We start from the raw sequence: 27,135 nt of genomic DNA, 5'->3' as shown, positions 1-27,135 counted from the left end.
GTGTGCCCAGCCAGGCCCCCTGGTTGAGCTGAGGCAGAGCTGGAGCCGAGGCTGGTGCGAACTGCATCCCAGAGCAGTGCTCTGCATGCCGTACCTGTGATTTAGCAGCTGGGCACTTCTCCTTTCTCTTTTTTAGCATTTCGGAGAGCCGCTGCTGGAGAAACGCACCCTGCCAAACAGGTAGAGCCAGCGCTCCCACCCGGCACCCTCGCGGCTCTCCGGTATTTCCCTGCTCCAGGGAAGCGCACCGGAAAATCCACGTCACGCTGCTCTGCCCTGCCTGCCAAGAGCCCCATCGCAGTCTGTGCCGCAGTCGTCCTGCAGGCAGGGGCTCGGGGTCCCCTGCAGGCAGGGACACATGTGCCCCGTGCGACAGGGCCGTCGCACGACAGTGCAGTCGCACTGCGGGACGGGATGGCGACTGCGAAGGTCGTGGCCGTCCCCTTTGCCCTTGAGTTTGGCGGCTGGGAGCTACCGTTAACCCTTGGAGCTGCCACCGCGACTGCACCAGGCTCTGTGGAGAAGCCCCTCACGCTCAGCCTTGGGATTCGTCATGGGCCAGCAGAGACCCCTGCCCGAGACGCCCATGGGCACGAGTGCCACAAGCCGCCACCGCTGGCAGGCGGCCAGGGCAAAGGGCTGGCGGGAGCCATGACGCGTTCGCTCGCCCGAAACGCGAGAGGCGCCTGACAAAGCGGGAGGCGAAAGGGGTGGCACCCGATCTGCCGTCCGACAGGGCTGGGGCGCCGCGGGTGGCCGCCTTTTGCCCCGGCCTTTCCAAAGGCAGATTTTATTATTCTTATTATTTTTACAGCTGTTATTAAAAAATACGGAGCATGGGATGACGCCAAGCTGAGGCTCTGTGAGACTCGGGGTGCTGTCCCCTGTGTCACACCTGTGCCAACATGCGGCAGGGTGTTTGGGGCCGCCCCCTGTTTACGTCCCATGCCCTCTTCTCTGCCACGGGCCCCCAGCCCAGCCCCATCCCCCGGCCCTGGCTCCTCTGCCCCGGTCTCTGCTCCAGGGCCTTCTCCTCCATTACCTGGACCCCCCAATCCCTCACCCCAGGCCTGAGACCCCCTCCCCTGGCTTCTTCCCTATGTCCCATCCCCTCCACCCCCTGATCCCTTTCCACACGTTCCCTCTCCTCCAGCTCCCATATCCCAGCCCCTCTTCCTGGCTCCCTTTCCCAGGCCTCATATCCCACATTCCACTCCCTCTCCCTGGCCCCCTTGCCCAGCTCCCATATCCCACCCCTTTCCCAGGCCCCATATCCCAACCCCTCTCCCCCTTCCCTGGCCCCTCTCCCCATGGACCCTGTCCTCCAGCTCCCCCATCCCAGCCCCTCTCCCCATCCCCCCTTCCCAGGCCCCACATCCCAGCCCCTTTCCCAGCTCTCCCATCCCATCCCCTCTCCCTATTCTCCCTTCCCAGCTCCCACATCCCCTCCCCATCCCCCTTTCCCCGTTCCCATATCTCAACCCCTTTCCCAGCTCCCCCATCCCATCCCCTTTCCCAACTCTCCCATCCCCTTTCCCAGCTCCCCATCCCATCCCCTCTCCCAGCCCTCCCCGCCCCGCTCCCATCCCCTCTCCCATTTCCCCCATCCCATTCCCGTTCCCAGCTCCCGTGGTGCCCCGCGGCGCCGCCCTCCCGTGGCGCCCCGCGCGCGCGCGCGGGCGGGAAGGCGGCGCGGGCCAAGATGGCGGCGGCGCTGGCGGCGCGGAGCTGCCTGGAGCTGCGCGGGGCGGCGCGGGCCCCGCCGCGGCGCCTCCGCCTCGTGGCCTTCACCCCGCCGGGCCTCGCGCCCGCCGCCGTCCCCCGCTACGGCGACAGCGCCGGCGGCTTCTGCTACCAGGAGAGCGCGCAGCTCGGCGCGCTCACCAGGAACCGCTTCATCCGCTGGTGAGTGGGCCCGGCCCGCCGCCCGCCCCGCTCCGCGCGGCCCCTCCGCGGCGCCCGCTGCCCGCTGCGCCCCGCTCTGCCCGCAGGAGCACGTCGGGGGACGCCGTGGAGCTCGTGGAGGAGTCGCTGGACGCGGAGCTGCTCAACGGCGCCGTGCGGCTGCGCGTGCAGGGCTGCCCGCTGCTGCCGGGCGCCGTGCACGTGCGCGAGGCGCAGGGCCACGTCGTGCTGCTGCTGGCCACGGCGCGCAGCGTCCACCGCCTGCTGCTGCCGCACCCGGCGCGCGCCCGCCGCCCCGTGAGTGCCCCCGCGCGCCCCTCGGGAGGCCCGTGGGGATGCCGGCCTGCCCCCGCGGCGGGAGCGCTTCCCAGCACGGCCGCCCTCGGGGTTTGCATGCTGGCATTGCCAAGGGGTGGGCGGTCAGCGCAGGGGCCTCTCCTCGCGGAATCACAGAGTGGGTGAGGTTGGAAGGGACCTCCAGAGGTCACAGAGTGGGTGAGGTGGGAAGGGACCTCCAGAGGTCACAGAGTGGGTGAGGTGGGAAGGGACCTCCAGAGGTCACAGAGTGGTTGAGGTGGGAAGGGACCTCCAGAGGTCACAGAGTGGGTGAGGTTGGAAGGGACCTCCAGAGGTCACAGAGTGGTTGAGGTTGGAAGGGACCTCCAGAGGTCACAGAGTGGATGAGGTTGGAAGGGACCTCCAGAGATCACAGGATGGTCAAGGTTGGAAGGGACCTCCAGAGGTCACAGGATGGTCGAGGTTGGAAGGGACCTCCAGAGGTCACAGAATGGTCAAGGTTAGAAGGGACCTCTAGAGATCACAGAACCACAGAGTGGTTGAGGTTGGAAGGGACCTCTAGAGATCACAGGATGGTCAAGGTTGGAAGGGACCTCCAGAGGTCACAGAGTGGTTGAGGTTGGAAGGGACCTCCAGAGGTCACAGAGTGGTTGAGGTTGGAAGGGACCTCCAGAGGTCACAGGATGGTCAAGGTTAGAAGGGACCTCTAGAGATCACAGAACCACAGAGTGGTTGAGGTTGGAAGGGACCTCCAGAGGTCACAGAGTGGATGAGGTTGGAAGGGACCTCCAGAGGTCACAGAGTGGTTGAGGTGGGAAGGGACCTCCAGAGGTCACAGAGTGGTTGAGGTGGGAAGGGACCTCCAGAGGTCACAGAGTGGGTGAGGTTGGAAGGGACCTCCAGAGGTCACAGAGTGGTTGAGGTTGGAAGGGACCTCCAGAGGTCACAGAGTGGATGAGGTTGGAAGGGACCTCCAGAGATCACAGGATGGTCAAGGTTGGAAGGGACCTCTAGAGATCACAGAACCACAGAGTGGTTGAGGTTAGAAGGGACCTTTAGAGATCACAGGATGGTCAAGGTTGGAAGGGACCTCCAGAGATCACAGGTTGGTCAAGGTTGGAAGGGACCTCTAGAGATCACAGGATGGTCAAGGTTGGAAGGGACCTCTAGAGATCACAGGATGGTCGAGGTTGGAAGGGACCTCCAGAGATCACAGGATGGTCAAGGTTGGAAGGGACCTCCAGAGATCACAGGTTGGTCAAGGTTGGAAGGGACCTCCAGAGATCACAGGATGGTCAAGGTTGGAAGGGACCTCTAGAGATCACAGGATGGTCGAGGTTGGAAGGGACCTCTAGAGATCACAGGATGGTCAAGGTTGGAAGGGACCTCCAGAGGTCACAGAGTGGGTGAGGTTGGAAGGGACCTCCAGAGGTCACAGAGTGGTTGAGGTTGGAAGGGACCTCCAGAGGTCACAGAGTGGATGAGGTTGGAAGGGACCTCCAGAGATCACAGGATGGTCAAGGTTGGAAGGGACCTCTAGAGATCACAGAACCACAGAGTGGTTGAGGTTAGAAGGGACCTTTAGAGATCACAGGATGGTCAAGGTTGGAAGGGACCTCCAGAGATCACAGGTTGGTCAAGGTTGGAAGGGACCTCTAGAGATCACAGGATGGTCAAGGTTGGAAGGGACCTCTAGAGATCACAGGATGGTCGAGGTTGGAAGGGACCTCCAGAGATCACAGGATGGTCAAGGTTGGAAGGGACCTCCAGAGATCACAGGTTGGTCAAGGTTGGAAGGGACCTCCAGAGATCACAGGATGGTCAAGGTTGGAAGGGACCTCTAGAGATCACAGGATGGTCGAGGTTGGAAGGGACCTCTAGAGATCACAGGATGGTCAAGGTTGGAAGGGACCTCCAGAGATCACAGGATGGTCAAGGTTGGAAGGGACCTCTAGAGATCACAGGATGGTCGAGGTTGGAAGGGACCTCCAGAGATCACAGAACCACAGAGTGGTCAAGGTTGGAAGGGACCTCTAGAGATCACAGAACCACAGAGTGGTTGAGGTTAGAAGGGACCTTTAGAGATCACAGGATGGTCAAGGTTGGAAGGGACCTCCAGAGATCACAGGTTGGTCAAGGTTGGAAGGGACCTCTAGAGATCACAGGATGGTCAAGGTTGGAAGGGACCTCTAGAGATCACAGGATGGTCGAGGTTGGAAGGGACCTCCAGAGATCACAGGATGGTCAAGGTTGGAAGGGACCTCCAGAGATCACAGGTTGGTCAAGGTTGGAAGGGACCTCCAGAGATCACAGGATGGTCAAGGTTGGAAGGGACCTCTAGAGATCACAGGATGGTCGAGGTTGGAAGGGACCTCTAGAGATCACAGGATGGTCAAGGTTGGAAGGGACCTCCAGAGATCACAGGATGGTCAAGGTTGGAAGGGACCTCTAGAGATCACAGGATGGTCGAGGTTGGAAGGGACCTCCAGAGATCACAGAACCACAGAGTGGTCAAGGTTGGAAGGGACCTCTAGAGATCACAGAACCACAGAGTGGTCAAGGTTGGAAGGGACCTCTAGAGATCACAGGATGGTCAAGGTTGGAAGGGACCTCTAGAGATCACAGGATGGTCAAGGTTGGAAGGGACCTCCAGAGATCACAGGATGGTCAAGGTTGGAAGGGACCTCCAGAGATCACAGGATGGTCAAGGTTGGAAGGGACCTCTAGAGATCACAGGATGGTCGAGGTTGGAAGGGACCTCCAGAGATCACAGAACCACAGAGTGGTCAAGGTTGGAAGGGACCTCTAGGGATCATCCAGTCCAACCCCCCTGCTCCAGCAGGGACACCCAGAGCACGGGGCACAGGGTGGCATCCAGGCGGGTTTGGAGATCTCCAGAGAAGGAGCCCCCACAGCCTCTCTGGGCAGCCTGTCCCAGGGCTCTGTCACTGTGACAGCAAAGAAGCTCTTCCTCATAGGGGATTAAACTTCCTATGTTTCAACTTGCTCTCTTTAGTGTCACGGGGAGCTCATTTCCTCCTCAAATGTCCCCATTGGCTTTTCGAGCCGTGCTGCTTCCCAGGTGTTGTAAACCGCTTCACTTGCGAGTGAGTGCTCTGGTTTTTGGCCAGATACAGCACGTTTGCTCGTCAGTGCAAGGCAGTTCCCTGTGCAGAACTGAAAACTGCTGGGAAAAGTATCTGTCAGTTGGGCAGGAAAACCTGGAAGTCTCTCACCTCGTGCAGGGCTGATTTTATTCAGACCATCAGCATGGATGAGTCCATTGGGATAAGATTTGCAGCGTTTCCATATTTACAGCGTGGCATCTTTTTTCCCTCAAGCATCCGTCTGGGTGCCTGCTGGAGAAATTCCCATCTGCAGCTTTTAGGGTTTGAAGCAGCATTTCCAAGCAGTGATGCTGCTTTTGCAGAGACACTTTCTTGGCGTTCGGTTGAATTTTTTATGCCTCTGTGTGTGTATGTGTTCAGGATTTGTACTTGTTGCTCTGTTCCCTGTTCCCAGGAGCTGATAACGGAGAGCCAAATGCAGTCCGTGTTTACAGATATTGGCAAAATCAACTTCCAAGATCCCTCAAATTACTGCCTGATCCCCAGCGTGCCGGGCCTAGCGCCCAATTCCGTTGCCTCCGCGGCTTGGCTTAGCAGTGACGGAGAGGCTCTCTTTGCTCTTCCTTCTGCTTCGGGAGGAATCTTTGTCCTCAGGCTGCCTCCTCATGATGTGCCTGGTAAGGAGTGGGAAAAGGCAGTGTCTGCAAACCTAGCCCGTTTTGCTCTTTTTGGTGCGTTTCTTATAATTTCCCTACATGTGTGTGCACACAGCCCCTTCTCTGTGAGATGTGTGAAGTCCTTTGTTGGAGGAAGTAAATTCTCTTGTTAACCAGCACTCAATATCTTGTCTTTTATATATATATATATTTGTTTTGAAAGGGACAGCTTCAGTCGTGGAACTGAAACAGAGCTCAGTGGTGCAGCGTTTCCTTACTGGTTGGATGCCAACTGCCATCAGGTTAGTCTTTGGTGACAAAGAAGGGGATTTTTATTATTCTTAGTAATTATTATTCCCTTGTGTGCAGGCCCTTGGTGTTTCTAGCTGAGGTCAAAAGTAGGTGTGAAGAAGTCAGTGTCTGTAAATGCTTTGTCAAAAGGGTGAAGTAACGTGGTCCCAGGATTGGCACAGCGCTGAAGTTGGGCCCTCAGTGCTGGGTTAGTTCTGTGCTGGTCCTGCTGGTCTATGTCACACCTGGTAACTGGGCGCTGGGGATTTAGCCAGGACGTGGCTCGCAGCCCGGGCAGATTAAGGATTACGGCGGTTGTTCGTTGTTGCCCTGGTTCTGAAATGCCAGGCTCGTTCCCGGTCAGCCCATGTGCGGAGGACACCGGACACGCCGTTTTGCGCCGTCGTTGTCACAATGTCTGAGAGGGCAAAACCAGCCTCTGAGCCCTGGTTTGTTAGCCAGAAAGTGGAGCGAATCCCCCAGCACCTTGACTGGGACCATGCCCTGTTTGGGGCTGCTCATGTCAGTGCTCCCATCTGCATCCTCAGCTCCGGGTCGTGGGTGCTGGGAAGGAGTGTTCGTCCAGACGTTGGCTCTTAGCACTGTCCTGGGATCCTCCTGAGCACGGAGCAGCCCAGTCCCCCCCGAAATGCTGCTGTGTTAGTGCATTGCTGGGCCAGCTCTGCCTGTGCCCTGAAATACTTCAGAAGAAACTTCCTCACGCTGTCTCAGCTGTGCTTTCTTTGCCCTCTTTCCTTCTGGTCTGAGACTTTTAAACCTTATTTTAAACACACTGCGATAGAAGCATGCATCTTAGATCTGTGCAGTACCCTTGATTTTTTTTTTCCCCCATTTAATCTTTTGAAACGTTTTTTTTCAGAGGTGACTGTGGCCCGTCGGACCTGCCTGTCAGCCTTTCTGTCCACTGCCTAGATCACGATGCCTTTCTCTTCGCTCTCTGCCAGGACCATAAACTTCGGATGTGGTCCTACAAGGTGAGCAAGGCCTGGGATCGGGCAACACTGCCAGCTGTTTGCCTGAAAACTGGAGAGGTAGAGGCTGGATGACCAGAGTGGATGACCAGAGGCTGGATGGCAGAGTCTTTTACGTAGCTCTGAACCTGGAGTGTTCAGGAAGGCAGGCCGAGGGATGAGGAATGGGTTCTCTTTCGCTTTAGAGGTGGCAAGAGCATCTTCGTGACCTGGCTCCTTGTCAACGAGAAGTTAACAGCAGCCTCGGCTTAGTGGAGAGCTGCCTGCTCCGAGCACGGGTGCCGAAGTTAATCAGCCCTGCACGGCTGCCTTCACGGCTCAGCTGCGCTGGAATGTGCAGGGAGGGAGAGGGAGGCTTTTATCCTACATGCCTGGGCTGTGAAAGCCGTGCTGCAGGGGAGAGCGCATAGGGGAGGTGGGAGAAGCCAAGCAGTGCCACAGAACAGCTCAGGGATACGTATGGATGCGTCCGCATCCGTGGGGAAAGGTCTGTGGTGACTCCGACCGCACTGCTGCGTGGGAAGCGGCTGAGAGAAGCAGTAAAGCTGCTAGCTCTGGAACCAGGTGAACGTCTGGAGAGACCGCTCGCTCTTGGGCTTGAGGATCTGCTGGAGAGGAGGGGAACAGGAGGTGATGGAGAAGCGGCCGCGTAATCCGGAATCCCACGAACTCTCCGAAAGCAGCGGCTGTTCTGTCAGCACCGAGTGCCTTCCTGCTGGCTGCTCTCTCGGCTTGTCTTAGTCGTGTCTGCAGGGAGTGACTGCATATGAGAGGAAGGGGCAGAGTGAAAGCAGTGGAAGGAAGGGGAGAAGAATAAAGCAGCCTCTCAAGGCTGTGTTTTCCTAGGCTGCTTGACCGATACCTTTATTTTGGGCAGGACCAAATGTGCCTGATGGTTGCAGATCTCCTGGAGTTCGTGCCGGTGAGCAAGGACCTGCGGCTGGCGGCCGGGACGGGGCACCGGCTGCGCCTGGCCTTCTCCCAGTCCCTGGGGCTCTATCTCGGCGTGTACCTGCACGCACCCAAGCGAGGGCAGGTATGCTGCAAACGCCTGACTTGGCACGTGCCAAAAATGTGTTTTCTTGCTTGAGTTGGTGCGTGAGGCCCCAAGCAGAGGGGGAAAAAAATCACGTCTGACCCCCCGGAGGCAACGCCGTAAACGTTTGCGCTCTCCAAGCGCTGCGCGACGCATGTGCTCTTGCTTTGGGAGCGGGATTCCCCATGGGATTAAGATGATCCGGGAGTGCCAGTTCCCGTGTTCACCTCTGCTCTAGCAGAATCCTGAAAGCTCGTTTGTGCCGTGGGAAAGGTTCTGAAAGCAGCCAAAGGCCTGGAAATGCCCCGAGTGCATTGATGGGAGCGCGCAAACGTATCGCTGAGCATTGCCAAGCACTGACTGCTCTAGAAACCCTGCTCTGTGCAGCGAGTAGTAAATTTAGCAGCACACAAATGACAGCGCGCTCATGTGTGGGACAACTTAGCCGTTCCATTCTCCAGGGAATTCCGGCTCGTGCTGTCCCTCGGGTGCTGTGTTGGCTCTTGTCAGAGCACGCAGTTTGCCGTGGGTGGCCTGAAGCTGCAAGAACTTTTTCCCCTCTTCCTGGCGCGCGGTGCCTTGTCGTTAGCAGTAAGCAGGAGTGTTATCACAGCTACTGGCCCGCATTTATCGAAGCGCTCACGAGATGTGTTTGTAGTTCTGTGTCTTCCAGCTGGTGAGCACCGAGAGTAACCGCTACAGCCTTGACCACATCTCATCGCTCTTCTGCTCGCAGGTGAGCACGCGGGCCGGCCTCGCTCCACGTGCTGTGATAACAGGAGGAGGAGGGCTGCTCACTGAGGAGTGCAGAGCTCTCTGAAGAGGCCTGGGCTTTAGGATTTTGCTGTGGAGCAACAAGAATTGTGTGATTATAATTAGATGAACCAAGAGGATGCTTTGCTGGTATTAACTCCGCGTGTTTGCTGTGCTGAGTATATGATAAGAAAGTAAATCTGTGCTGTATCTTCTAGGAGACTCTGGTCGACTTTGCTTTAACCTCGGCTGAGATTTGGGCGCTGTGGCACAATGAAGAGAACCAAACCATTGTGAAATACATCAATTTTGAGCAGTGAGTTTCCACACGGGATCGTGTGCTAGCGCTCTGCTGACTTTAAGTAGGTCAAGATGCAGTGGTACCCGGTTCTTCCCCTTGCGGGCTGTGCCAAAGGCACAGCTAGGCTTTCCTGCGGTGCAGATTACTTGGATTTCTTTCTTTTATTTATTTCTTTATTTTTGGCCTTGCTTTCTAATAAAGCTACAACTCCACTGCAGGAATGTGAAAAATGTAGAAAGCCAGACGGGCTCGCTGTGGGTGGAATCCACTGCAAGTGTCGGAGGGAGGGTTGGGTTTTCCTGATGGTTCCCTCAAAAGTGGCTGGTCCCTTTCAAGAAAGATCAAGTTCTGAAAAGACCAGTGATGTGAAAGTGTCAGTTTATAAATCTGGGAAGGTCAATTTTTGTTTGTTATTATTTATTTATTATTATTTTAGTATTATTATTTATGTATTTTCCTGGTCCAGGGAATTAATACTGGGTAAAAAGTGCTGTGAATATTCTTGTGTAGGCAGAATCCACCAGTCAGACTGAGGAAGAGTTGCTTGGTGAGCACCTGTGAAGGCAGGAACACTGATCTAAATAAATACATCTATAAATAAAATAAATCCATAAATAAATACATCTAAGGGAAATTGTGTTGATGGGCCTCCTCAAGGATCCAGACCATCCTGTTAGCTCAGGAAAGGAGATGCCACCATCAGGCTCTGCTGGCTAACTCTGTCATTTGTCACCTGGTCAAAGTTGCTTTGTTAACAAATCCGAGGGGCCGTAGCTGCTGAAATCCTGTGGTGGCTGGTGACAATGACAAATTGCGTTCAGGTGACTGCTCACAGAGGCTCTGTGTTGTAGTGTTGCAATGCAAAGCAAATGCAAAGGTTTTATTGCTGTTTGCTTTATTTTTTTTCCTTCTTCCAGAAATGTTGCAGGCCAGTGGAACCAGGTCTTTGTGCAGCCACTACCTGAAGAAGAAGTGACAGTTCGACATGATCAGGACCCCAGGGTGAGCTGCCTATAGGAAAACAAGTAATGAAGCTTCCCTGCCCAGAAGCAGAACAGTAGGATGACTCAAGCGTACAATATATATCTTTATTCCGAGTCTTGACCTTTGTTACCCTCTGAGAATTCCCCCAAATTAGAGGGAACAAAACTTTAGCCTCTGTTATCACAGTGTTTAAGCACTGAGCATGGTTATTAAGGCAGAAGCTGAGGGAAGAGAATTTTATGTCATATACAAAACATGCAAACAGAAGTCGGAGCGTGTGGGGTGCTGGGTTGAGTCCCAGGAACTGGAAGGGCAGTGAAAGGGGAGAGGTTAGAGCACATGGGGGAATTTGGAACTGCAGCTGGGAAGAACCGCAGGTCTGGGGGTGATCTGTGTGCTTTTAAATGCTGGTCTTGTGGCATATGTCCCTCTCTAAATTGTCCTGTCCTAGGAAACCTACCTGGAGTACATCTTTACGCCTGGCCGCTTCACAAATGCAGCCATCCAGAAGGCTTTGCAGGTTGGTGTGAGCGTGTTGGGTGCTCTCCCTGTTCAGCCTCTCCCGAGGCCTCCTGGGGAAGCCCATAGGAGCGTCCAGGAAAGAGCTGGTCTTCGGGTGGGCCTTGCCCCAGTGCAGAGGCCTCTGCTGCCTGCTGGAGGCCCTGGGCCCTTCTCTGTTTTCCATGTTCTCTGCGTTAGCAGCCAGCCATCTTTTATTGTGTGGTGCTGTTTTGTTGCTTGGTGGTTTAAATTAAGAATCTGCTCTGCTGCTTTTTAGATCTTTTCTCAAGGAACTGAGAGAGACTTGGATCTGACGTGGGATGAGTTAAAAAAAGAGGTTACCTTGGCTGTGGAAAGCGAGGTGAGACTTTTCCCATCACCTTTGGCTCATACATTCCTGCCTGCAATTCATCCTTGCAGTATTGCTAGGAAGTTCAGAGAAAGAAGGCAGTTTCTCATATCCAGTTGTCTTGCATTATATTTTTAAAGGGATCTGCAATACTGCTTTATGTTTTGGCAACATTGGTGCCCCTTTAGGTAGGGCTTTGCAGGAATGGTTCTTCTGGGCTTTATTCCCTTGCTGTTTTCTCCATGGGGAGAAAAAAGTAGTCTGTAAGGTGGTGGGGAGAAGAACAGAGAAGTGTTCACCAGCCCTTAACCATGTGAGGGTTTGACATTGGCCATGAGGGACAAAGCTGGAGCCTGAGTGCTGCAGTTTTTGGTCACTGCCTGTACTCATCCCAAGTCCTGTTTTGGTCCCTCCAGTTCCACAGCAGCGTGACAGAGTACGAATGCTCCCCGGAAGAGTTTTGGCAGTTGCAGGTGGAGTTCTGGTCCAAGTTTTACGCCTGCTGCCTTCAGTACCAAGAAGCTCTCTCACGGCCCCTGGCCCTGCTCTTGAACCCCTACACCAACATGGTGTGCCTGCTGAAGAAGGTGAGGCCTTGAAGCACAAGCAGCTCTGGGCTCTCAGACCAGAGAATTGCAGCATGTTTCTTTGTTTTTCTGATGGAGTAGTGGATTTATGGAGCTCAAATAATGGGTTTCTCCTTTTTCTAGGGGTCTTTGTCTTTCCTCATGCCCTGCTCCATGGTGGACCATCTCTATCTCCTCTCTAATGAGCACCTACTGACCGAGGATGACGCTGCCGTCTTTGATGGTAAGTGAGGAGGTGCAGAAGCTCTTTCCTTGCTGGATTCTGAAATGCTGCGTACGAGGGAACCCTTAGGCAGGGAGATGCAGGAGTTTCCTTCGTGGCTCGTTGCTGTATCTCCTGACTCCATGATCATCTGCACGGGTTCTAACTTACTTTTTTTATTCTGGCCCTTGCAGTAAACTTTCTTTTACAAAACCTGCCATAATATTCGGGCTAGGAGCCGGAAAAAAAAAGTGTGTGACAAGGCTCAAGAATCTGCCTTGGCTCATTTCGGGTGCCTTAAAAAAGGAAGAATCCTAGATTCCAGGACACACGTTGCTCAGTGACAGGCATCTGCACCAGTGTGATTCCTTGTCCTGGTGGTCTTCTAAAGCACCCGGGCAGCTTCTGGAGCTGTTAACCCCGTGGCTTTTTCATACCCCGCTCTCTGTGGGATAGATCTGCCAAGACTGGGCTCAGTTGCTGGCAGGTTCTTCAGTCCTGCTCAGGAGATTAGGATTTGGAAGCTCAATTTTCTATCCCCTAAATCGTTGCTTGATTCTCTAAAAGCTGCCAAGTGAATTCAAGCCCAGGCCAGAGGGGCAGTTCCATCAAAGACACCCAGTCCCACTACAGCAGATCCCTTATATGAGCTTTATATCAGCTCAGCTGGATGCTTGCTCAGTTTTGCCATGCTCACTGGGGTCTTCAAGACCCACTCCTGATGAGAGAGCTGATTGAGTAAATCTTAAAATTAAGGATGAGAAGAAAACTTGTTATCCTAGAGGTACTCTGGCCCTCTGGCTTCAACTGTGCTGCTCTGCAAGCTTATTTGTTTATTTTAAGCCAAGCAATTTTGCATAAATATTTTCATGAGAGCTCCGAGGAAGAACTGTGCAGCTGCCTGTCTCCAGGAAGTAAATGCTGTGGAGTGCAAAGCTTGGGCTTGGTGGTTGCCACACTGCCCTCTATGCTTTGCTGGCCACACGGTCACGTGTTTCACAAAGAAAAAGGCAATGGAAAATATTAGCTCAGTTCCACTTTCGTGCTCAAGCGATTTATTTGCTTGTTTGTTAAGAATCATCATCCATTTGGTTGAGCTATTTCTGCCTCTGGAGTTCTCCAGGGTTTAGAAGGAAAACTGGGGGCTTGGAGAGCAGTGTTGCTGAGGAGGCGTAGCAGTTTCTGCCCTGTCCATTTCAAAGTGACAAAAAATGCTACTTAATCTTAAAAAATATATATATAAAATGCATTGCAAGCCAGTGATTTATCCTCAAAAGTGAATTTTCGGATCAGGTTTAAGAATGGGAAAAGACTGCTTCCACTGTGAGAGGTTGGGCAGCAAATGGATAGCTGCTGTAATATGAGTATTTCCTGCTTGACAAATAAATTAGAAGGAAGCTCTGTGAGCCTTTTTGCTCTTGGTTTTCTTTGTTTTTACCCTGTACTAATTATTTCCTTTAAACCTGTTGCTGGAAAAAAATCGTGGGGTTTACGTTGATCATTTCATTGTCGCGCTAGTAGCTTTTATTTTCCAAACGATAAAGCCCAGATCTTTCCCATGTCAAGTCCCAAATTGTAATTTGGCCTCATAGTTAGCAGTGAAGGGCCAGGCTGGCCAGTGTGGCCAAGCTAGTAGCCTTCTGAGATGAGATGAACTAACGTGGTTTTGAATGGTCCTTCCATCTTCACTTTGAAATCCCTTGTGAATGTACAGTTAGATTCTTTCATTGCAGATTTGGAGATGTCTCGTGATGTTGTCTGTCTTGTCCAGTGCCTTCGACTGATTGGAGAATCAATTTCCATGGATATGGCCTTCCTCATGGAAATGGCTTGCTCCCGCCTCCAGCCTCCAGAAAAGGCTGCAGAGCAGATCTTGGAGGACTTGATAGCTAATGACACGTAAGGAGATATCCTACATAAACTGCCCTGTGAAGAGGGAGGGATGCCTGAGCAGAGATAGCCTGGAGCAGACTTTTGATGGGGACCAAGTTGCATTTGTGTAGACTTCTCCTGCACTTCAGGAGACTTCTCCTGGCCACCTCAGAGGTGGGGGAACACGGAGCTTGCAGGGTTTTCCTTCCAGACCGCCCTGGTGGTTGCCTGGGCCCTCTGGAGCTGGAATTTTAGCCATTTTGGGGCAAGAAGCGAAGCAGGAGAGCTGAGTTCTGGGTAGGTGGCCCTGTCTGCAGGGCGAAGGCGAGTGCCTGCGGGCACTGACTAGAGGTCAGAGCCTTGGCCAAGCCGTGTGGTTGGTGTGCTAACCTCCTCCTGGAATCATTACCCTCTGGAATGCCAGCTATCTGCCTGTTATTTCCTGGTAGCCCGGGGGAGTGGAATAAATAGACTGGGCTCTGCAGGCATGCAAAGCCAGAAGAGGATTCCCTTCAGGAATGTCCAAGCTGATCACACCCGCTCCCTTCCGGAGAGCAGAAAGGACTTTCTTGGGTTCGGATGTCACGTTGTTGATTCTTTCTTTGTCTGTGCAGGGAAAATGTGATGGAGGACATTCACAGCAAGCTGCAGGAGATCCGAAACCCGATCCACGCCATGGGCGTCCTGATCCGAGAGATGGACTACGAGACGGATGCCGACATGGAACGAGGTGAAGCCTCCGCAGCAGCCTGTTCCGCCCAGGAGAGCGGCAGCTCCTCGGCCAGGGCCCTCGTCGGCCTCGGCCAACCCCACGCCGTGGTTCTGCCTTGCAGCTCAGCCTCTCGCCGTGCGCATGAACCTCGCGCAGCTGTACGGCAGCGGCACCGCGGCCACCGTGGTTTGCTGCGGGGTGGGCAAGATTGCCACCATCCGGTTCCTCATCTGCCGGGACCTGCTCGTCCTCCAGCAGCTCTTGCTGCGCCTCGGAGACCCTGTGAGTAGAGCCCGGGAAGCTCCTGAGCGCCCCCTCGGTGCTTCCAACTTCCCGATGCCGGATTCGGAGTTGGGCTCCTCCAACAAAACACTGGAGGCTGTTGGAGTTGGCAGAAGGTTTTCACAAGCCCTATTCTTCTCCGCCAGTGACTTCTGTCATCCTAAGCAAAGCAGCACGCTGCTGACACGCCCCAACTCCCCTGTTTCCATACTGAGTATCCAGGAAATAGGAAGCCCAACTTTCTCCGCTCCCCTCTGTGGGTGGAGGACGTCGTTTCCAGGGTCTGGTTCCACACAGCGCTGCCTGGGCATGTCCGGCTCCGCTGTCACTCCCACAGCCCCATGCAGCCTGCAGCACCCAACCCGATAACCGTGGCCGTGTTCTCTGGTGGTGCCGTGCTCGGCACCTTCCTGTGCTGGCAGTGGCATGAATCCAAAAGGGGAAAAGTTTCCCCTTCCACGCAAGCGGCAGCTGTGTTTGTGTTTGCGGTGGCCTGGGCTGGCTTGAGCCCGTGGGCCGCACGAGCGACTGTGCTGGCGCTGTGAGCGCGACACAAGCGATGGGAACACGTCCCCGGGCAAGGGGAGCCTTGTTTAAACCAATGTTATTTACTCGGAGTCGTTAGGGCTTTAGTTTCCTGATGGAAAAGAAATCCCCTTCTTCCTGGGGAAGGTCACCTTGGTGGCACAGGTTGCAGGGGACCAGGAAGGCGCGTGACCTGTGCTCCTCGCTCAGTTGGCAGCTGTAACCCCGCTGTGTCCTTCACGGCTGCGGGTGCCCTCCCTGCCCGCGCGGCCTCGTCCCGCTGCCGCTCTCGTGTGCCCACTGCTGCGTTTTCCCCGCAGATGGTGCTGGCAGGGGGGCAGCTCTTCCAGTCTCCGCAGGACCTGCTGCACCGCACCTCTCCTCTGCTCCTGTCCTACTACCTGATCAGGTGGGCGAGCCAGTGCCTCGCGTCGGACATCCCCGTGGACACGCTGTAAGTCCCCACCTTGCTGCTCACGTGGGTGTCTGTGAAGGCCTCTACCAGGATGAGGAATGTGGTGGTTGCTCTGGGAACCTCACTGGAGGAGTCCGGCTGTGCCTTTTGGGGGCTGTTCTTTATCTTTTTCTATTATTTCACTTGACTCCTTAGGCTTGTGTGATTTCTGTGCTCTGGGAGTCCAGTGCTGCACACACCCCGCTGCCGTTTTTGGTGCCGGGTGCGACTTGAGTTGAGCAAAGAGTGCACGTGAAGCACGAGGAGCCTTTTGCTGTATTTTCACTGATATTTCTTTCTCCTCCAGGGAATCTAATCTGCAGCATCTGTCTGTCTTGGAATTGGCAGATACTACTGCCATAACTCCCTATAAACTAGGTAAGACGTCTGCAGTTCATCAGCCCTCAGTTGTTGTTATTTATACTTCAAACTTGATAGTCAAATCTGTCCAAAAAGTCTGATTTTGACTTTTTTCCCAGGGGATTTTGACTTTCTGACTTGGGGCATTCCTGATTTTGCAGCTTGACCTTCCTCTCTCTAAATTGGGCCTTTCTTTCCAGAGGGAGTTGAGTGCTCAGTCCATGACTGAGGGTGATGGTTTGGCCCCTTCATGTGACGCTTTCCTGCTGTGCCTGCTGCATTTTGCAATTCCAGCAAGGGTCTTTTTGCAAAATGCTGGCAGGTGACTTTTCAGCTGCATGAAAACCTGCTCCGAGCCTCTGTAAAGACCCTTCCTTGCCTTTTAGTGAAGTTGGAGTGTGCAGCCCCCTCTTGCTATCGGAATTAACAGGGGTTGCTGTTCTCTCCTGTGTCTTTGCCACCCAAGCCAAAAGCTTAAGGCAGGGAGCTAATGGGTGGCGTGTCTGAACAACCCCCTTTGCACGGAGCTCTTTGTCATGCTGTCCACCAAAAAATCTGCCACGTCGGCCTCGGACCTTCTACCCCCAGAGGCAGCAGTGCCAAGTGTGAAGGGCTGTGAGTTTGGGAGGAATTTACTCCGCTTAGGGACAGGCCTGGAGGATTTGTGCTCTTTGCGACCACGCTGGGATCTTTGGAGACTGAACTCTCTGCGAAAGCCTCAGATCAAGAGGCCGTCGCCTCCGAGCAAATGTCAGCGTGTCGAAGGGAAACTGAAAATCCCCTTTGTGTGTGCCAGGGTCGTGGGTTACTTCTTGGCGCCTTCACGAGGAAAGTCCTGTTTTGCCACTGTGTTGCAGGGGAAAGAAAATATGTAAAACGTGGGGAAAGATGTAAAGGAGGTGGCAGCTTGGGGAGAGGCTTTGAAAACAATTGCTGAGAGATCAGCCACAGAGCCTGGAATGAGAGGGGAGGCATTTGAGCAGGGGCAAAGTCAGCACTCCCTCAGCTCGGGCCTGCCAAGCATGCAGAGCATTGGGAAGCGAATGGCACAGGGAGGGAGAGCGGAGCTCTCCTGTTTCCGTGAAGTCACCAAACACTGCAGCGTGTGGCTTCCTGGTCTCCTCCTACAAAGCAAAGTATTGAACGTGCTTTTGGTCCAGCTGTGACTACACGTGTGAGGTTTGGGCGTAGTGGCTCCGTGTGGGAAGCAGTGGGCCCCGTGCTCAGCGTTCCCTTTGATTGATGTTTCAGTGTCCAGCCCCCAAACGATCGTGGAGCTCTTCTTCCAGGAGGTGGCCAGAAAACACATCGTCTCCCGCCTCTTCTCGCAGCCGAACGCCTCGCTGGCCGACACGAGTTTGAATTGGCCCCATCTGATCACTGCGATCGTGGCTGACTTCCTGCCGCTCCTGTATCCTTGACCCCGCAGCATCTGTGTCATTTTGGGGCACAAAAATGGGTTTGAATTGCTGACTTGAAGCCCCTGGCTTCTCGAAACTTGTCCCGGTGAGGAATGATGCTGGGAGAATTGGAAGGGCGACAGGATTTGGGTAGCTGTGGATTAGATATACTAATGATTTTGGTCTAATATGGGTAAATCTTATTACAGAATAATGAGTTGTGTAAAGAGCAGCTTAATCTTCTCTCTTTTCCCCCAACAAACTGAGAGGCTCTCAGAGTTTCAGCCTGTTGCCTCAAAATTTCTGGACTGGATTTGGCTCTGTTCCTTAACCTCCTCTCAGGTGGCCCAGCAATCCCGGCTTCCTCTTTCCAGAGTGTTTGATGGGGAGCTGTCAGTACACCCAGCTGCAGGTGAGTGCTTTGTTGTGTCTCTAATTTGTGCTACGAAGCTCTAGAAAACACCACATATTGCACATCTGGGAAAGTGCTGCTGGGGCCAGGAGCCCCATGCGAACGTGCCCCGGAGCCAGCAAGGGCTCACAGGGGATGGTGTTGCTGAAGAACAGTCTTTTGGCATCCTACACGTGCAGTTTTCCTTGGAGGAACCTTACTGCTTCCCTTGCACCCAGAGGTGGTTGCATCAGTTGCTGCTTTGGATTCTTGCCCACCAGCAATCTCTTTTATCAGACAGCCTGCGTGTCTTCACCTGGAGTGTGCCATGGCTCTCCTCCTCCATAGACTCTATGGGCTTCATCTTCCAGGTTTTCAAGACTGTCCAGACAGAAATGGTCTGGATTATTACATACCCCTTTTTATGGTGTAGTTCAGTCTCCCAGGACGTGGATAGTGTGAAACTTCCTGAAGTATCATAGCGAAACCTGTAACCCAGTCACCCTTTCTGTGGTACGAGTGTATCATCCTTAAGTTGGGGCTTTCAGGAGTCTAGCAGCAGAAATACAATTTCAGGAGGGCTCATTTATATTTTAAATGTCCTTACGAGTAAAGTGTGGGGTTAGAAATGTCCCATCAGTCTTTCCATTGGTGGTTGCACATTTGAGTTTCGTTGTAGCAATGTGAGTGAAATCTTTATTTTCAGGAATCCCCAAGGCTGTTATATTTCAGGACATCTTCTTGCACTGTCTCTTCACATCCTCTTTAGAGACTCGGTAGTTGTAGCTGCTTGTGCTTTCATTCTGAATTGTGTGACTTGCCTGTAATGCTATGTGCCACATTTCATTCCCTTCCTGATAGCATCCTTGGTGCATTCAAGACTAGACAGGGTGGTACTAAAGGGATGGCTTTTTCCTGTACGTTTGAGCAGGACTCCTTGCAGCCCTTACAGCTGGAGGCTGAATTGCTTTCCTTCATCCTCATGTTGCTGCTGAGGAGAATGTCAAATCCGCAAAGCTCCTGAGCCAGGAAATGCCGAGATGGTTTGGACAGCATCGCTCTGCCCCTTGGCATCCGTGCCACGGTGCTGCAGCTGAATTTCCTCGCAGCGCTTCTGCCCCGAGGAGACGCGAGAGGCTCTCAGCTCTGTGGGAGCGGGTTCTTCTTCCTCCCCTGCTCCCTTCTGTCGCGCTCCCTGAGCCCAGTTGGTCACGGAAACTTGGATTAAGCACGTCGACCTCGGGGAGCTCACACCAGCTTTGTCTGTGCACGCGAACGCGGTGACCCAAATAGAGGTGGAGACGCAGGAAGCATCCTGTGAGTAACGGGCAGGCACCGAGAAGATCCAGCGAGCAAAGCCCTGGCCTGGGACGAGCGCCAAGCCTCCCTCGCTGCCTGTTCTGCACGACAAGCTGCTGAGCCAGTCTGGGGTGGGTTTTATCTCTTGTAGCTGGCTAATCGGAGCGGTGAATCCAGGCTCCGAGGACGCTTTGCCACGTGTGTTCGGGTGAAGCTGTGCCTGGGCTTGCATTTACGCACTCTCCCGATGGGCTCCTGGGTGTTCCTGCCCTCCGAGGCCCAGCGGGACTGACCCGTCACTCTTCCTCTCAACGTGAAGAGCAAGGGAACCTGGTGGTGCTGCTGGTTTGGTTCCCTCGTGGTCCTTTGAAAGAAAGGAGCAGCTAACGTAGCCCTGTCGATACCTAACAGAGTATTGCGGGTCAGTCCTGTCACCAGAATTGCTGTCACTCACTGGTGCTCACCCCATCGTGGATTTCACTTGCACGTCCCTTTATACATGTACACATGAAGACAAGCATCCAGTGGGCTGGCCAGAATTGCTTTGAGGGAGAAGTTGCTCAACTACTGCATCTTCATCATGTCTTTCACCTTCTTTGCAACTGGTGATGCTGTTTTGTAGCCGAAGAAGGCGCTGGGCCGGGTTGAGCTGCATCTTCCTGGCTTTGGTTTTCACTGTGCTCTAACTACCCTGGATGTCACGACTGGTCTCGAGCTCCAAATACCGCTCTTGATGACTGCTCTGCTGGTGCCTTCATGCTCTTTTCATGCACTGTGCACCCTAGGGCAGGATTTCCTCCATGGTTCTCCACAGCAGGGTGTGTGGCAGCTTTAGAGAGCGTCGTGTTGGATTTGCAGGGATTTCAGGTGCTCTTCCTGGTGTCTTCTGTGCAGACACTGGAGCTGATCAAGGCGGGTCGTTACCAGTAGTGTGGAGGGTTCCCTCCTCATCTGTGCACCAAAAGGACTTCGAGGTTGGGGAAACTAGCCCTCAACCTGGGTTCCTATAAACGCTGCAGCTAAAGGTGCTACCAAAATAGTATTTGGTGGTTAGAGACCTAAATTCTCTGTTTTTTCCTCTCGAGAGCATGTGCTGACCCACACAAACTCTTGCTCCTTGTTGCAGGAGTACATCCGCCTGCTGCAGCCCTGGTGCCACGTGAACATGGGCTCCTGCTGCTTCATGATGGGTAGATGCTACCTGGTCATGGGTGAAGGGCACAAGGTAAGAAAGACACCGTTCTCCTTCCAGCATTGCCTCCCTGCCAGGGCCTGGGGCTGCAGTCCTTCTCCTTGGGAGAGAGAGAGAGCGTACGGAGGCTTGGTATAAATCGGTGCCCTCTCTCAGCACTTGTTGGACTCTGTCCCTTTTGGGTAGTGAACAGAGCAGGAGATCCCTCATGTTGGGGCTCGACTGGGCAGCACTGTCCCCTCACCAGTAAATCAGGCTGAGTCTGTGCCCCACGGGACATGTGTGAGCTGCTTTCTGGTGTCCTTCTAGGCTTTGGACTGTTTCTGTCAAGCTGCATCCGAGGTGGGAAGAGAAGAGTTCTTGGACAGGCTGATCCAAGCTGAGGAAGGCGAGATGGTCTCCACCCCACACCTGCAGTACTACAACAAGGTACAGCTGAGCCACTCCAAAGCACATGGTCCTAACCAAGCAGGTCAGCACTGTCACCTCACAAAGAGCCCGTGTGGGGAGACACCTCCTACTCGACCCTCACCTTGCAGGGGAAATGACTTGAGGTTTCGAAAAAAATACATAATATTCTGTTGGGAAACTTCTTAATGGTCTGTGTAATTTCCTCGGGGATGGCAAAGACGTGACTAGAATGTAGTAAGTAACTAGTAGTAACTAGTGCAAGTACTTAATACTATATACTTTCCTCCTATGGGTTTCCTAATAGCAAAGGACTTTGATCCAGCAGAAAAAGGCAGGATGAGCTCTTGCTGCTGGAAGCAGAAGGTAGGCATGTCCAGACCAGATGGGAGATGCACGCTTTAGGCAAAGTTATTAAGCTTTGAGGCAAATTGCACTTAATGGCTCTAAACTGAGATAGGATCTTTCTTCTCACATGATAGCGTGGTTCAGACAGGTTGCAAGCTAGGACCTGGACTTACTGTAAAGGATTCCCTGCTTTTTAAAATACCTAAAATCCAAGAGTTGCCAGGTGCCCTTGGAGATGGCGCTTACCCTTCTGATACATTTTTGTTTGTGCTCGGGGACAAAATCATTTACGTGTCAGTTACAGGGTTTTACTGTAGTCATTCATGTGAAAGCAGTCAGAAAACCTGCATTCCCGCAGAGGTGAAATCCTTCAGAAAAGCCATAGCCTGGGCCTGTTGTGCTGGGACTTGGTTCAGCCAAGGCTTCCTGCACTTAGCCAAATCTTTACGCTTTCCACATGGCCACTTAGAAACACAGGCAAACTCTTTCGGCTGCTCTTGCAGTTAGTGGTGGCTGGAGTAGTTCTGAAAAACGACCTGAGCCCTCCCCAGCCTCACCAAGTCCTCAGCACCGCTCTAGCCAACCCCGGAATATTGTCACCCCCAGGTTCTGCGCTTGCTGGACATGGTTGGTTTGCCAGAGCTGGTCATTCAGCTGGCCTCGCTGGCCATCATGGAAGCAGCGGATGACTGGAGGAGTCAGGTACACGTCATGTCTTTTACACTTTGATGTTCTCTTGGAGAAGCTGGTAACGTTTGTTTGTTTTTAATTTCTTAACTTGAAACGCGCTGGTTCATGCTCTTTGGTGTCCTCAGGCTACTTTGAGGACTTGCATCTTCAAACACCACTTGGATTTAGGACATAACAATGAAGCATACGTGGCCTTAACACAAAACCCAGATCCAAGTAGGTAGGTGACAGTTTTATGCCTTTGGACTTACCTGTGCTGGAGATCTGCATACGTGTCTGCCTCTTTCAATTCTGCTTTAAATTAAAGGCAAATGAGGTGTTAATATGGGATATAACTCTGTGCTGAGAGATTCAATTTCAGTTTGTACAGAAGTGTGTAAAAAACCTTCATCCTTGTAAGGACCGAACATCTGTAGCTGTGTTCAACTGGGACCAGCAGTATTAAAAACAATACTGAAAAAAAAAACCCAAAAAACTAGGAGCCAATGACCAAAGACTGAAGAAGATGGCATTGTATTTTGAAAAGCTTTAGCAGTCCCATCGATTTAGTTATTAAAGAAAAGATTTGGGATTGAATTTTGGCCTGAGTACCCTGTGGGAAATGAAATGGACTGAGGATGCTTCAGGCTGGTGCAGATAGTTGTGCTGAGCAGGAATGGCTGGATGCCGGACTCCTCGGTGTTCATATTTCTTATGAATGTGCTTTAAAATTGAGGCTGAAGGAAATCTTGCAGAAATAGGGCTGAGGGAGGGAGCTCACTTTCTGGAGCGACTTGTGCAGAGAGAAGGCTCTGCCTCTGCTGCCAAAATTTCTTGTTTGCCACATGAAAGTGGTCTGAAAGGACCAAACTAGCTGCTCCCGTGGGCCAGAAGAGCCTCCCCAGCCCATGCAAGGCAGCAGATTCGTCCCGGGCAGCCGTTTGTTCTCGCTGCCCTTGCTCGGCTCCTCCAGAGCTGCTGTCCCTTTCCCCTCGCAGGCAGCTGGACTGTCTGCGCCAGCTAGTGGTGGTTCTCTGCGAGCGCTCCCAGCTCCAGGACCTGGTGGAGTTCCCCTTCGTGAACCTCCATAACGAGGTAACTAATCCCCCTGCGCTGGCACGAGGCGGGTGAAACGCTCCCGTGAAGGGAGAGGGGGGTCAACGTGCTGCATCCTCTGTGCCCCGCAGGTCGTGGGGATCATCGAGTCGCACGCTCGAGCTGTGGACCTGATGACCCACAACTACTATGAGCTGCTCTACGCGTTCCACATCTACCGCCACAACTACCGCAAGGGTAGGGCACGTCGCAGCGGGGCGAGCTGCTCGGGCTGCCCGCGCGCTCCCCGCTGCGGGGTGGCTTCTCCGGGCCCTTGCGCTGCCCGCGGGGAGGGAAACCGGCGGGTCTGACATGTCGGCCCTCTCCCCTTAGCCGGGACAGTGATGTTCGAGTACGGCATGCGCCTGGGCAGGGAGGTGCGCACGCTCCGCGGGCTCCAGAAACAAGGGAACTGCTTCCTCGCTGCCATCAACTGCCTGCGGCTGATCCGCCCCGAGTACGCCTGGATAGTGCAGCCCGCCTCAGGAGCCGTGGTAGGAAACGCAGGACGTGGCCCCCTGCACCTGGGAAAGCGCTTCCACAATCCCCTCTGCGACAGCCTCCTTCCTGGCTGAAACTTAAACGGGGTGTTTTGCCTTTTGGAAACCTGGACGCGAACCCTCTTTCCTTTGCTTTTTTTCATTCTCCCTGGAAGTATGAGCGCCCAGGAGCATCCCCAAAGAGAAGCCATGATGGGGAATGCACGGCTGTGCCAAGTAAGCGCCTGCTCCCGGTGTTTCCTTCTCTCATGTTCCCAGAGCCTTTCCCATTGCCTCGGAGCTCTGCTGCTCCCGTGGGAGCCGGGAGGCGGCTCGGAACCGCTCTCATTTCTAGCAGATTAATTATTTGGGGGATTGGGAGCCAGTTAACTCTCTCAGTGCTGGTGTTTGCCAGGGAAACTGCTGCATAGCAGATGCCTGAGGCAGCTTCTAGCTCTTTAACTTTGTGTTGTTCACCCTCCCGAACGCCCTGCTGATGTAGCTCGACTCTGCGTGCTAGGCAGTGCTGTGACCTTGCTTAGGATGTCAGGGGATGTGGGCATTCTGCATGATCCCCAAGGAGTCTTTTTTTTAAAAAAAACGTTAATTTATATCCGATACAGCCACACGTAAGATCGAGATCCTGGAGCTGAAGGATCTGGAGAAGGAGTGCGTGTTGGCCCAGATCCGGCTGACTCTGGTGCAGCACGACTTGTCAACGGCCGCTGTGGCAGGTACGAGGGAGGGACGTGGTGCAAGGTCGCGTGGGGCCCGGGGTGAAGGCGCCAACCTGCTCCTCATGCCCCACAGGCAGCTCTACGCCCGAGGAGACGGTCGCTCTCCTGGTCCGGGCCGGCCTCTTCGACACCGCCATTAGCCTGTGCCAAACGTTCAAGCTCCCCTTGACGCCCGTCTTTGAGGGACTCACTTTCAAGTACGTGCTAAGGTTCTACCTCCCGGGGCAACTCACTCCTGATGCCTGCAAAGGAGACACAGAGCAGCCTGGCTGAGCGCTAGCGGAGGGGACATCCCTCCCTTGTGTCGGCAGGGAGGGCTGCCACCCCAAAGCCACAGCTGCCCCGAGCCCGGTACAGCCGTGGCCTGGCCGCGCTGCTGCTCGCACTCGCAGGAGCTTTGTTGGAGCCCTTGAGCGGCTGGCAGGGCGCTGCTGTTCGCTCGCTCTCTGGGCTAGGCTGCTTGCCCTCGTGCCTCCTGTCTGACCTGGGCATTCCCTTTGCCCTTTCACACTTGCCCAGGACGTGCTGGGTCTGCAGGGCCGTTTGGGAGCTCTGCCCTGGCTTGTTCCTGCTGCTGGATGGGTTGAGGGCCTCTTAGCTCACAAACATCAGAGCATTTACTAATTCCTCTTTGGTAATTAGAGCAGCTTAGAAACCACCCTAATAGCGTATTATTATTATTTTATTTTCCCCTGCCAAGCCAGTTAATTCATAGCAGTTGCTTGGGAATAGTCCTGTGTGTGCGGTGGCCGGTGCCACGGGGCGAACGGGCCGCGCGCTGACGGCGCTTGCATTCGCCCTGCGCCCGCTCTGTGTGTTCAAGGTGCATCAAGCTGCAGCTGGGAGGCGAAGCGGCGCAAGCCGAGGCTTGGGACTGGCTAGCAGCCAACCAGCTCTCCGCGCTGGTCACCACCAAGGAGTCCACGTAGGTCCTGGGTGGCAGGAGGGAGGACGGGAGCGTGGCGCGCGCGCGCTGAGGGGACGCGGCGTTTTGCAGCGCCACGGACGAAGCCTGGCGCCTGCTCTCGTCCTACCTGGAGCGCTACCCGGCGCAGAACAGCCTGCACCACCGCTGCGTCATCAACAAGCTCCTGGCGCACGGAATCCCGCTGCCCAACTGGCTCATCAACAGCTACAAGGTGAGGATTCGCACGCGGGCGCTACTCAACGCATCCTGCGCCCAGGCCCCAAAGTCCCTGGCATCCTGGCTGCTGCCCTTGGCTTTGGCAAACACCCCAGCTGGGCATTTGCAGGGCGACTTTTCCTGTCTCTCTGCTGCCCCCAGCTTTGGGAACCTGCGTTGGATCCCTGGTGCCTATTGCTGGGGCTCAGCACTGTTCCTCTAAATATCCTAGCAGTTCTTAAAGGTCCCTGGCAAAAACAAAAGAAACAGGCTGACACCAGTGCCCTTTCCTTGCAGAGAGTGGATGCTGCTGAGCTGCTGCGCCTCTATCTGAACTACGATCTGTTGGAGGAAGCCGTGGATCTGGTCCTGGAGTACATAGATGCCGTGCTCGGCAAAGGCCACCAGTATTTTGGAATTGAGGTGAGTGTGGGATGCGTCGCATCGTTCTCCTCTCTTCCCTCTTCGCTTCCCCTGAGGCAACAGCTAAGAGTCACCTCACATTTGGGGTGGAGGGGTGGGCAGCAAAGCAGCTCTTCCGAGAGCCTCCTGTGCCTCCGTTTAATTCGGAGCTGCTTCCCTAGGGGAAATCCACTGCTCAGTGCTGGCTTGTGTCTGAATGAGTCGGGACAACTCATTACAGGAGAAACTAGTACGAATAATCCGTGCTGGAGAGGAGGGCACCTTTTAGTGGGATTAATAAACACGCACACCAAAAAAAAAGGTGTTGGAAAGGGCTCTTGCTCACCCAGGAAGTTTGGGGCAGCGTTTCTGCCCCGAACGCCGCACACCATAAGGTTTCCTCTTCCCTCCAGTTCCCTCTGTCTGCCACAGCCCCCATGGTGTGGCTGCCCTACACTGCTATCGACCAGCTGCTCCAGGCCTTGAGGGAGAGCACCACGAACCAGCACAACATGGGGGTAGGTAGCGCTGCCGCCCCACGCGCCACCTTCCCGGGAGAAAATCCAGGGGGGAAGGGAGAAAATCCAGGGGCAGCTCAGAGCAGGGCAAGGAGGAGCTGGAGCCTGTGACTGCCTGCTGCAGCGTGGGGCTCGCTGCTGCTTCTCTCGCTTGTGCCTGGGGTCCATCCCTGGGGATGGTTGTCCCATCTCCGTGTGCTGAGTGGGTCCCGGAGCCCTCCCAGTGCTGCCGAGGGACCCCAAACACCCCGCGAGCTGCCGGCCGCTCCTGTGTGCGAGCAGGAGAAAGGTGGGATTGGGTCGGAGGGAGAGGAGCGTCTTTCCCCTCTCTGAGGGCCGCTTTGCCTCTCTGCAGCTCTACCAGAAGGTGCACGACAAGATCGAGGACTACCAGCAGAAGGTCAGCGTGGCCACGCGGGACCGCCTGTACCGGCACAACTAGCCCAGGCGTCACCCGTGCAGCCCTGGCCACCGTCCAGGGCCCGCGGAGAGCTGGGGCTGGAGCTCGGCACCGCTTGCGCTCGAGGCGATGGCTCCGCGTGGTGCCGTCTGCTGCGACCCGTGCACTGGCGATGGTCCCCTCGGTGCCTGCTCGCCCGGCGTTGCTGTTTTTAGTCCTTTTTCCGTAACGCTCAGGGGGACAGGGGATTTTGCGAGGTGGCAGAGAGGCATCCGTGTGTCCCCCTGGGGCTATCGACTGGTTTTAACGGAGTGCTCGAGTGTGGGGGGGCCCCGTCTGCCCCCGCTCTGCACCCCGGGAGCCCTGTCTTTCTCGCTCTGTACTACATGAGGAAGGTCTTGGTCGTTTCTTTTTATTTATTGTGGTTGTTTTTGAATGAAATTTAATAAAATCAAAGTGTTACTACAACTCCGAGTCCAGGCTCTTTAGCGGCCAAAAAAGAGGTATTTTCTGAGCTTCTGCTGGCTACACTGCTGGCCCTATAGCT

The 27,135-nt window shown here is 54.3% G+C and overlaps 1 protein-coding gene across 1 annotated transcript; it reads left to right on the top strand.

The window, feature by feature from the left end:
* Positions 1 to 1,702: 1,702 nt before the first annotated feature.
* Positions 1,703 to 26,638, top strand: NUP160 (nucleoporin 160). The gene is made up of 35 exons (XM_088534275.1): positions 1,703 to 1,905; positions 1,992 to 2,202; positions 5,725 to 5,947; positions 6,150 to 6,228; positions 7,098 to 7,212; positions 8,087 to 8,245; positions 8,904 to 8,981; positions 9,217 to 9,314; positions 10,217 to 10,301; positions 10,735 to 10,803; positions 11,062 to 11,145; positions 11,550 to 11,720; positions 11,844 to 11,943; positions 13,656 to 13,821; positions 14,409 to 14,524; positions 14,628 to 14,788; positions 15,634 to 15,767; positions 16,075 to 16,145; positions 17,379 to 17,538; positions 17,870 to 17,939; positions 20,344 to 20,442; positions 20,719 to 20,838; positions 21,772 to 21,867; positions 21,981 to 22,075; positions 22,833 to 22,929; positions 23,022 to 23,127; positions 23,263 to 23,423; positions 23,585 to 23,645; positions 24,032 to 24,142; positions 24,219 to 24,342; positions 24,969 to 25,070; positions 25,143 to 25,284; positions 25,566 to 25,691; positions 26,084 to 26,188; positions 26,544 to 26,638. Exons 1-35 carry the CDS (start codon positions 1,703 to 1,705, stop codon positions 26,628 to 26,630), a joined length of 4,185 nt encoding a protein of 1,394 aa, XP_088390401.1. The 3' UTR covers positions 26,631 to 26,638.
* Positions 26,639 to 27,135: the final 497 nt, after the last annotated feature.

This window comes from Tinamus guttatus, unplaced genomic scaffold, assembly GCF_059628265.1.
Source record: "Tinamus guttatus ecotype Peru unplaced genomic scaffold, ASM5962826v1 Tinamus_guttatus_pri_ptg000546l, whole genome shotgun sequence".
NCBI lineage: Eukaryota > Metazoa > Chordata > Aves > Tinamiformes > Tinamidae > Tinamus > Tinamus guttatus.
This window is presented reverse-complemented; position numbering and strand designations above follow the sequence as displayed.

Excerpts from the sequence above, each read along its gene's own strand:
- NUP160 (XM_088534275.1), top strand. The coding sequence starts at position 1,703 with ATGGCGGCGGCGCTGGCGGCGCGGAGCTGCCTGGAGCTGCGCGGGGCG. Across the intron at positions 16,146-17,378 it reads CATAACTCCCTATAAACTAG|TGTCCAGCCCCCAAACGATC; the intron begins GTAAGACGTCTG and ends TTGATGTTTCAG. Across the intron at positions 26,189-26,543 it reads CGAACCAGCACAACATGGGG|CTCTACCAGAAGGTGCACGA; the intron begins GTAGGTAGCGCT and ends GCCTCTCTGCAG.